The following is a 12,051-nucleotide window of genomic DNA, read 5'->3' as shown; positions in this document are numbered from 1 at the left end:
TTTAGCATGACGTACAATGACTTTCACGTTGTTACTTGCTTCACGACTACCCATACTAAGACAACCAAATAATATCGACTCTAAAATCGGTGTCAAAATCTACTTAATTACTCAAACGATGTCTAGATATTGAAGCATGAGATTTTAGAACTAAGTTATTTTTTTTTATTTGTCTTTATTACTAAATTATGTGGTTAACTCGTGAATAAACAAACTATATTAACTCTTTTTTTTTTCACCACTACTTATGGGACGCATTTACAAGGATTTTGGAATAATGAAAATAGTTATGTAACTATAGTGAATAGAGTAGTATACAATTAAATTCTACAATTATTAATAAGTGGTTAGTTTACATTTAAACTAGATATGGATATTGAAATGATTGAATGAACACAATTTAGTGGATAAGAATCATAAGTTTGGAGACTTGGATTAGGCTGATATGATTGTAGATGGAAGATTACACAGTGATTAATAATATAAAGAGGATACATTCAAACATGAAATTGTTGCTTTTATAACTATCAGTTATCATATGTGAATTGATATGCACCCACCAGTTACTTTGCCAGTTGTAGGAGTACTCATCTTTTCTATTTAACTTTCTTTTCAGGAAACAATTAACTCAATCCTATTCTTTCTGCTCTTATATTATTTACATTTTAAAGTGAAATATGAAAGAAAAAAAAATTAAATTTATAATATCCTTATTAGATTTGATTTGTTTAATATACATTACAATTATATTTAGTAACTTAATTATATATATATATATATATATATATTCAATTAAAAGCATTGACTATTATTTAAATGGCGGGTAATATTGAAGAATTCAATCTAAGAGACCATTGTTACTTTAGGGGTGGAATCTATTCTATGTGGAAGAATTTCTGAGTAATCCATATTCGTTGATGTCAATTGCGGCTTCAAGAGTTTGACTAACATTTCATCAACTTGTCTCCATTATCATACATAGGAAAGTCAGTAATAATAACATATTTAATTTTCAAATTAACGAGTTTTCTAACCAAATTTGATATAGAAAAGAATGATGAATATTAAGGAAACATCTTCTCATTCTCATTTGATCGTGGTGAGGTGTAAATGAATGCCCTCGTCTAGGCGTGACATTACGCATTAACAATGCATTGATAATTTCATGTGGGGCACGGTTATTATATATTTGTTAAGTTGTTAAGATGATTCCGAATAATTTTTACTCGGCAAAGTTTTAGTAATCAAAGATACTATGAAATATCTTGTTCTTTGGGTGAAATGCTTGATAATTGAATTTTGACCGATGACAAGTGCATGTAAATGGATTTATTATGATTAGTTGTCGTCGTATATGCGTTAATATGGATGTTAAGTTAGTGTTTACTCGGCAAAGTTTTAGTAATCAAAGATACTATGAAATATCTTATTCTCTGGGTGAAATGCTTGATAATTGAATTTTGACCGATGACAAGTGCATGTAAATGGATTTATTATGATTAGTTGTCGTCGTATATGCGTTAATATGGATGTTAAGTTAGTGTATGTGAGGTTAATATTTGAAAACGTTTGATTGAGATCACCATTGAGAATTCCTGAAAAGTTAGAATGAGGCCATGGCGGATTGAACAATTGGACCACCATCCCAATTTTCTTAGGATGAGCTATCTTTTTTGGTAAGAAATTATTGGACTTTCAATTATCGTACTTTTCTAATGTGTATCATTCATAATGCAATCATTATAGAGTTACCGTATATTATTTTTTTTAACATTTTTTTAAAAATGGTTCATTTAATAAAAATTCGTTTAAGCATAATGATAAAATCATAACATGAAAAAGAGTTAAGTACAAATTAAATACAATAGAATAATTAATTGGCTCAAAGATCTTCAAGAAATAAAATGAGATCTTCACATGAATTCACAGATTTTCCGGATCTAATCTTGGACATCGTCATGATAATGATATTGTGAATAATCCTTTAACAGTCTACATTGTTTTTAAATGTTCTCCGATTTTTTTTCCAATCAAATAGTCCACCTGAAAATTATAGGGATAGAGACTCATCTTTTAAGTCTCGCATTTTTAGTCTCCCCAATTCATGCATCACAATAGTCACTGATGGTCTCTAGCATAACCTATTTATTCCAGTCAAATTTCACAAAAAACTCCATATACTTGTAGCAACGTGACAATGTAAAAGTAGATGAGAAGTCGTCTCAACCTTTTTATAAGACATACGAAAACTACTCACAATAATCATGTATTTTCTCATACATCTATCATTAGTGAGAATTTTGTCATGAATAACATTCCAGCCAAAAGGAGATCATTCCCATAAATTTCCTAACAAAGATCAATCGGGCTAACTTTATTGAACAAAGTGTAAAAATATCTCACATGAAATTTATTTAGATCGCGCCACCGCATAGTATCCCAAGAAGACAAGTTTAACCCTTTATTTCTAACAATGAACAAAAAAGTCCATCACTGGACATGCTTTTATTTATGTTCAATCTTCTTTTATATCTGATACGGTTAACAAAACTATTAGACCGAATGTCAAACATATATTTGACCAATGTATCTCTACAAATAGAAATAGAAGTAAACTCAAGGAAAACTTTCGCCCAACATTTACCACCACACTAAGTGTCGTCCCAAAAACTAATTGAACTTCCATCACCCATAATAAAAACTGAATTCTTCTGATAAACCTTCTACATGACATAAATATCACTCCAAATATTACATCCCATGGGTCGATAAGAATTCTTGGTGAACCAACCAGACTTATCTTGACCATATTTACATTTAATTAATTTAGTCAAGATGTTCTCTTACTCATATGCAAATCTACTACACTATTTGATAATAAGGCTTTATCGAATTAAATAAGATCGTGAATTCTTAGTCCGCCCTACTCTTTTATTAATGTAACCTTATCACACTCACTAAATGAGAAAATAAGTAATCAAACGATGCCCATAAGAATTACAAATAATTCTCTCCATCTTCATGGTCACACACTTTGAGAGGACAAACAAAGACATTATATAAGTTGAGCTTGAAGGAAAACTCTTGATAATGACTAAACAACCTCCCTTAGAAACCATCTTACTTTTTCAAATGAGAAACTTCATCTCCATCTTAGTGATAATCGGATCCTAAGAGGGTTTGGAGTTAGCTTTAGCCCTGGATGGAGCCCGAGATACGTAGAGGGAAAAACCCAATTTTAAATTTAAAAATACATGTCAATCTAATTATTCTCCAAGTCAAAATTGAATTAGAGAAAAAGATATCGAACTTACCCAAATTAACACGCAATCCCGAACACGCTCCAAATAACCAAAGAATATCACGAAGGTGATTGACATTTATCTTAGTAGTCTGAATCATGCAAAGAGTGTCATCTGCAAACAATAAGTGAGACATAGAGAACAGAGATCGTCTCACACCACACTCCACCCCACGAAACAAATCCGCGTTTTCGGCAAACGACATCATTATAGAAGGTCTTCCATAACAGTAACAAACAAGAAAAGGTAAAGAGGGTCCCCTTCCTTATACTCCTTGAACTCTCGAAGAAACCCTTAGAGCTCTTATTCACAATAACAGAGAATTTCGCTGCGATATGCAAAATCTAATTCATCTAATCCATTTCTCCTCCATACCCATTCTACCTATAGTATCAAAAAGGAACTCTCAGGTAATATGATCATATGCTTTCACGATATCAATTTTGACAAAAGCACATTTATCAAATCTAGAATTAGTCAAATCAATATACTCATTGATGATCAATGCCGCGTCGAAAATTTGACGACCTTTGATGAAAGTCATCTGGTTGCCAGAGATAACCATACCCAAAACTCCACACATTCTGTTTGCCAAATATTTTGAGATAATCTTATAAAATGACATAACCAAACTGATGGGTTGGAAATTCTTCACGTTGATAGTCTCGACTGCCTTACGAATAAGGACAATCAATATAGAATTCTAACTTTTCTCAAAAGATGAGAATATGTAGAAATGATTCATAACCGCCATATAGTCATCCTTAAGAAACTCCTAAGCCTAGAAAACCTAAAGTAAAATCGTCGCTCCCAAGGGATTTATCATTATCATAGTTCATTATTATCGCCTTTACCTCCTCGATAAAGAAAATAACTTCCAACATGCATTTCTTATTTGTATTTATAGATGCAAAACTGGTATCATTTAGCTTTGGTCTAACCCAAAATGGTTAATGAAACAAATCTTTGTAAAATTGAATAATACTATTAGATATAGTTGATTCGCTCTCATGCACGACACCTACAATGGATACTGAGTTAATATCGTTATTTCTCTCTTGTGTTTTAGAGATGCCATGAAAATACTTGATGTTTTTATCACCTTCCCGTAGTCAAATCGCTCTACTATGTTGTCTCGCTCCAAGTTCATCCTCTTTACATAGTTTAAGAAATTTGCTCACTAGGTGAATCCGTATAGAAATTTCCATAATAGAAAGATCGCGAATTTTCTCCACACCATTAATTGTTAAAATTTCACGACTAAAAACCTCAACCTTATAGAAAAACAATACATGATCCCCCAAAACCAACTTTTTAACAACTTCCATAGATTTTTAAGCTTAATAAATAGCCTAAAGGATGGGGAACCAAACGCAACCTCACTCGCCCACCACTCTTCCACCTTTAAGTTAAAATCATCTCTAGTCAACCACTTGTTCTTGAATCTAAAAGATCGATTAGTTCGAATCACCTCCCTCCGTTTAATAAGGATATGACGTTGATCAAAACAACTCCACGGTAAGACCTTCTGAAATATATTAGATACACCACGAAAAAATGAGTTACTCATAAGAAATCTATCAATGCGCGCAGGATTGCACACTCACACAGTGTCTGTTATCTCTTCTAAATGTGAATTGTCCTTCTTCCAAAGGCAAGTCAACGAGCTCCAAATTTTTTATTGTCTTGGAAAACTCACGCATGTGCCTTCTGTTATAGGCGCCGTTTTTTTCTCGAAAGAAACACTAACTTCATTTATATCCCCACAAAAATAATAGGTAGATCTCAAATACTTGACACGTCCACAAGTTAGAAAACATAGGTTCGTACACCGCATAAATCACCAAACGAAAATTATCCTCACAGTTACGAAACTGAATACTAACTGAAAATCGACATATATTAACATCAATTTTCTCAAATATGAATCCTCATTCCAAGTTACCAGAATCTCGCATGATGTCCCTACAGAATTAAGAGTCTCTCAAACACACAATCTCCAATTACAGAGGTCATGAACAATCCATTGATTCATATGATGCATTTTAGTCTCTTTGAAACAATAGATACCACAACTCAAAGTGTCAACGAAAGACTTTATCATTTTGCGCTTTGAACTATCGTTAATCACGCAGACGTTTCACGCAACAATTTTTCCAATCATTAAGATTAATGAATTAGACTACGTCATATTAGACTTTAAAACAGGTTTTTCATCAACAATACTATGCAAAACAATCTTCTTCATTCTTCTTTTATCACTCTAAAAAGTCTGTTGAGGAACCATTCACCCTTATCGAGAATTTGAGTGTTAAGGTCATGTTTTTTATTTCATAGCATGTGGTATTTCTGATGTCATATTTGTGTGGTTAATTAGACTCTGATTTCTTTTATGACGTCGGTCATTTAAAAGAAAAATTGTTGGAGGCTTAACATAAGGTACACTTGGATGTCATGGATTGGTTGAAATGCAAAAATGATATATTTGTGATTATTTAAACAATATATTAATAAACGATAACTATTAGCTACCGCTAAGAAAGATCAATTTAATCTTTAAATATCTATAATATCTATTTTTCTTGTGATAGAGAAAAATTGAGATCTATTTAAGTCTATCATCATGTGGCCTTGAAATCTTTCTAATTTGTTGGTGACATAATTTAAAGAGCTATTCAATATCTATGGTTCTAAATATTTCCACATCTGTTTTTAACAATATTTTTTAGCAAAAAAACATTAAAATTCAACAATATACCATATTAATGCATTGATATTGTAACAAAAGTATTTGAGCACAATTGTAGAACTTTTAACCAAAATATTCAGATTTAACTTCAATTATTATTATTATTATTCAAATTTAACTTTGTTTAATTTGAATTTGGTCAATTATTCGTAGTAAGGTCTACATTGTGGTCAAACCTGGAAATCTAAATCAGAATTCAGTTTTTGACATCCATATATACATTCCAATTTGACTATTATTTAACTTTGAATTTTATTTTGTACTTAATAATGTGAGCCATGATATTAATGAATATCATAAATACTACTAGGAACCTAGAAAACGGGTAAATATAGCTATTATTATGAATGTATGGTCATTAGTAAAAAAATTTTCTCCACATAAAGTAAGAAATTATGCTATATATATTTAAAATAAAAATTGTATTAATCTAAGACTATTTTATCAAAAGAATTCAAACCATAATAGTAATATTAAATTAAATTTACAATAACTTAATAAGTTAAAAATAACATACTAATTTTTATGTATTTATTTAAAAACATTATTTCTCAATAAATTTTATAAACAAACATAATTTAATTAACTAACCAAATAACCGAATTGTTTGTGTGTATGTCCGGAATGTATACTATTAATTTTATATAACCGAAATAGTTTGTTGTAGGTCAAACTAAATTGTAAAAATCGACCCGAAAAAGAGATATAATTATGATTGGGTTGTTAGTATGAATGTGATACACAAAATATTAAGTGAATTTAGACTTCAAAATTTAAGATTTTGGATTTCTTTAATTATGGTTCTAGTTAATTATTTGTTAACTCATTCTTATTCTCTCATGACCATATTAAATAGCATCGGTCATTTTTACAATCTTTTAAAATATATTTGTCAAATTTATCTCACATACAAAGTCACAGTATTATTAATTTTTCTCCTATTACAAGAAATGACAAAACATGGTTACATTTTTACCATTTCTTCTTTGTTTTATATTTAATTTTCATTTCAAATTTTACTTTTATATTTTCACACTTTTAATTCGTTAAAAATATCCCCTTAACTAAACCTTGAGTTAAATTTGACCTTAAATCCTTGATCCAAATTTAATTTCTAATGAGATGAATATTATATTTACCTAGGAAATAATAACTTTTTGATATGTATACTTAAATGACTAGAATGTCAGGTGAATATTTTTATTATTATTTTAATCCAAGGCAGTATAATTTTAAGAGGAGTTATAGGAAATGGGAAAAGAGAATGATAGGTAGGCCTTTTTTAATAAAAAAAAAAAGGTAGAGTTGAAAAATCAAATTATGATAATTCTGAATCTTATTATTTTTTTACTTTTAATTAAAAAAAACAAAAAGATATGAAGCTGCCGATTTAAACTCTGGGAGAGAATGCTTTTCAGCTTTAAAATGAGTTTCTATTATATATTTAATTATAAAATAAAATATAAACAAAGAATTTGAAATTAATTAATTTTTTAAACTTTTTAATGAGATTAATCATTTAATTATTTTTATCTTTAATCAAATTACATTATTTCAATTGGTCATGGAAGTTGAACTTCTGAACAATAAATAAGTATAATTGACACTTAAAACCAAGTTAGGGGTAAATATGATATGTTTCTCAATTTTTAATAAATATATAACTATTATAATTATAATTATATTTTGCTATGAAATATATATATAACTAATATAAATGAGTTAAGTATTTATTAAAATACTTATTTAAAAAAATTATAAGTTTACTCTTTTTTATTGATAAAAGTATAAATTTCTTTTTGTATGATTAATGAAACGGTCAACATGTTTATATTTTTAAATACATTATTAATTAATTAATATTTTTATTAAAATTAATTAATTTTATTTATTATCAATAATCAAACTTTTTTAAATTATAACTACACCGCCAAATATGATTGACTTTTTAAAAACACACATTATTATTTAACCATATTTATATAATTTTATTAATTTTTTATTATTTAAATATATTATATATTTTTAATTTTATTAAATAAATGAAAATTTTGAATGGGATTATAGACAATTCAATGTGGATTCTCTCTTTTACTTGGAATATACCTTTTGAAAATTTAGCCGTGTTTCTCCGCCGGACCCTAATAGGTCAAGTCCCAAAACTTATCACCGACCGACGAGTGGACCCATTCACCTCTCATCTCATTTTGGTTTTAAATCTTTAAATAGTGGGTCAAGAACCCTACAAATTTTGAACCTGCCCTCTTTTCTCTCTCTCAAAATCCAGTCTTTCGATTTCTCCAATCCATTCTTTATCTACTACCCTGATTCCATTTCTAAAATCCCAGTTCAAATTGTGGGTCTTTACAGATTCATTTTTAAAATCCAATGCCGGAAATTATAGATGATTCCGGCGATATCTTACCGGCGGCAACAAATTTATTCGGGAAATACGAACTGGGTAAGCTACTAGGCTACGGTGGCTTCGCTAAAGTGTACCACGCCCGTGATGTTAAAACAGGGCAAAGCGTCGCCATTAAAGCTATCAACAAACAGAGACTTCTCAAAGGTGGACTCACCGATCATGTTAAACGTGAAGTTTCAATTATGCGAAGGTTACGCCACCACCATATAGTTCGTCTAATCGAGGTTCTGGCAACAAAGACGAAGATCTATTTCGTATTGGAGTTTGCAAAAGGGGGTGAACTTTTCACAAAAGTAGCCAAGGGTAGATTCAGTGAAGAACTCAGTCGTCGGTATTTTCATCAACTAATCTCTGCCGTAGGTTATTGTCATTCCCATGGTGTTTTTCATCGTGATTTAAAGTTGGAAAATCTTTTATTAGATGAAAATTGGGATTTGAAAGTTACTGATTTTGGTTTAAGTGCTGTTAGAGATCAGATTCAATCAGATGGACTTCTTCATACTTTATGTGGAACACCTGCTTATGTTGCACCAGAGATTCTTGCTAAGAAAGGATATGATGGAGCTAAAATTGATTTATGGTCTTGTGGTGTGATTTTGTTTGTTCTAAACGCAGGTTATCTACCTTTTAATGATCCTAATTTAATGGTTATGTATAAGAAGATCTATAATGGTGAATATCGATGTCCAAAATGGACTTCTCCAGATCTCAAACGCTTCATTTCGCGTTTACTTGATACCAATCCAGAAACCCGGATTTCAATCGATGAGATGATTAATGATCCATGGTTTAGAAAAGGGTATAAAGAGATTAAATTTCATTCTGATGAATTCGAGATTAAAGAAGAAATCAGCGGCGGCGGCGATGGCGGCGGTGATAAGTTCTTAAACGCCTTCGACATAATTTCATACTCTCATGGCATAGATCTGTCGAGTTTGTTCAACCGGCCGGAGACAAAAATAACCTCGGAGCGGTTCGTGTCGGCGGTGTCGCCGGCGGCGATTATTATGGAGATAGAGGCGGCGGCGCGTGAGGAGGGGTTGAGTGTGACGAGTAAGAAGGAATTCTGGATTAAATTGGAAGGGCAAAATGGTAATTTTGTTGCGGCGGTTGAAATTCATCGATTAACTGAGGTTTTGGTTGTGGTTGAGGTGAAAAGGAAGACTAGTCAAGATGTTGGTCCAAGTTGTGATATTTGGAATGAAAAGTTGAGTCCGCGTTTGAACCGACTCGTTTATAAACCCGAAGAAACGGTTGTTGTCGGTTGATAAGAGTAAAAAATAAAAGAAAAAAGTTATGTGGGTTTTTTAGTGGGGAATTAGAATAATGATCAATGATGATTGATTGATTAATTATTCCTTAATTAGGTTTTGTACAGTTGTATTAAAAAGTATTATATATATAATCTTGTGGTCTTACAAGTTATCACAAAAAAATTCAATCAAATTTAATATGAAGTATAGATGTTCACATGTAACATGTTCATACAAAGGTTTTCACATTATTTTGTTTGGGTCAAAAGTGGCAGACATTAAAATAAATAAAAAGGGGTAAAAATGATTCTCATGATTCTCATTTACTAAAAGATGACGATTAAGATGACCGTTTCACATGATTATATTTATAAAAGATGTGTTTTTGTAAATTATTAAAATCTTATAAGCAAAGTAAAGGAAATAATGTCGTGTAAATCACGACTGTTTTGTTTATTCTCCTTTATTCATATTTTTGACACGCAATAAATATGATGGTGGAAGATAGATATAATTAAAAAACATTTTTATTTGATTTTTTTGAAAAAAAAAATTATTAAGAAAAAATAGAGTTATTTGGGTTTTAATTTTTGTAACTATTATAATATTTATTGTATTTAAAATTTTAATTTAATAAAATAAATGAAAAATATTTTAATTAATAAATTTAATAATTAAAAAAAAATTGTAATAAATGAGTTTTTGATATTCCAACTAATGGTGTATTTTTAGTTTAAATAACTACAACAGAATGACTTTTCATAATTTGATAATAGAAAGAACATATAAGGCCTTATTCTTATTATGGTTTTTCAAATAACCTAACAAAATCAGTTATCACATCTCTCATCTTTTGTCCATAAAATCAATCAAATTAACCAAAATGTACAATATCCTCTATTTTAAATTATTATTATTTATTTTATTTATATATATAAATACCCTTTAGGTCTTTTTACCAAAAATCATCATCATTTTCTCAAAATCATCACCCATAATTATTATTTTTTTCTTCTAAATTATTTGAATAACCTAAAACGAACAAGGACTAAAAGATTAACATTTTCTAATGCTGCATTTGTAGTTGTAGATAACTTCAATTATTAGATTGGTCTTTTCTATTTCTATATACTTAATCATGTTGTTTTGCTTTTAATTAGGTGGTTGTAGTTAAAAAAAAAAACCTGAAAAAAATTATCTATTCATTGATCCATATATATAGTAAAAACAAAAGTTGCATAAATAATGACAAAAACCAAACCACAATAAAAAATAAACTCAAATTAACATGGAAAAAAAAATCCAGAAAAGCAAACCTTACAAAGTAAAAGAAAAAACATTCAAGACTTCAGATCAATATTTTATCAATGAACAGAAGTCAACTTATAACATTATTTTTCTTAGCATGTGATTCTCCATTCATAGTTAAAGTACATGTAATTAAAAAAACAAGTGGATCAATTATTGTTAATAAGTGTTTGAGCTGGTTCATGTGAGATTATTTAAATAAATTTTAGTTTATTTAATAATGATAATGAGTGACGAATTTTAAGAAGATGGTTATGTTTGTAAAATAAAAATCTTAAATAATATTAATATATAAAATGCAATGGATGTCGTAGATATTCTGACTTACCCAGAAGAAAAATGTAGTTGCACAGTTGTTGATGATGAAGAAATTATTGAAAGCGTTTTTGGAATTAATTAAGATGATATCGATGAAAAAGATGATAAAAGTTCTACAATGAAGCCCCCTTCACGAAAAGAAGCTATTAAAGCGACAATCACATTGAACAATTTCTTGTTGAGCTATGAAAAAACAACAACAGAAGTTCTTACTATGCTAAGGAAAATTAGAGACGACATTAAAAGGGAAATTGATTTAAAACAAAAACAAAAGATAATTGAGTCATTTTTCAAGAAACCTTCATAAATTATTAATGTAATATGCTATATATAAGAAATTATTAATTTATATTTTATATGGGGTCTAAAAAATTATAAAAAATATATTATCTTGGTATCTTATATGGTCGTTTAGAAGTCCGTTTAAACGAACACATTGACAAGCTCATAAATGAGTCTCTAAACAAATATGTTTGTGAGCCTATTAATGAGCCTTTAAACAAATGTTTTTGTGAGTTGATGAGCTGAATAGAATATCTAAAAGCGTTTAAAATTTTATGTTTTTGAAGCGAGATTGAACGAAATTATTATTGAGCTGTGATTCAAATAAAACAATTTGTTTAAACATATATTTTAATATTTTAATTAATAAATTAAATTAAATTATGTAATTGATAAGAGAGTAAATTAAATAAT

The 12,051-nt window shown here is 29.3% G+C and overlaps 1 protein-coding gene across 1 annotated transcript; it reads left to right on the top strand.

Annotated features, from left to right (window-relative positions):
* Positions 1-8,302: 8,302 nt before the first annotated feature.
* Positions 8,303-9,948, top strand: LOC124938329 (CBL-interacting serine/threonine-protein kinase 14-like). The gene has a single exon (XM_047478750.1). The coding sequence runs from the start codon at positions 8,440-8,442 to the stop codon at positions 9,742-9,744; it is 1,305 nt and encodes a 434-aa protein (XP_047334706.1). The 5' UTR covers positions 8,303-8,439; the 3' UTR covers positions 9,745-9,948.
* Positions 9,949-12,051: the final 2,103 nt, after the last annotated feature.

Source organism: Impatiens glandulifera, chromosome 5 (assembly GCF_907164915.1).
Source record: "Impatiens glandulifera chromosome 5, dImpGla2.1, whole genome shotgun sequence".
NCBI classification, from domain to species: Eukaryota; Viridiplantae; Streptophyta; class Magnoliopsida; order Ericales; family Balsaminaceae; genus Impatiens; species Impatiens glandulifera.
The sequence above is the reverse complement of the archived record's forward strand: the minus strand, read 5'-3'. Positions and strand labels throughout refer to the sequence as shown.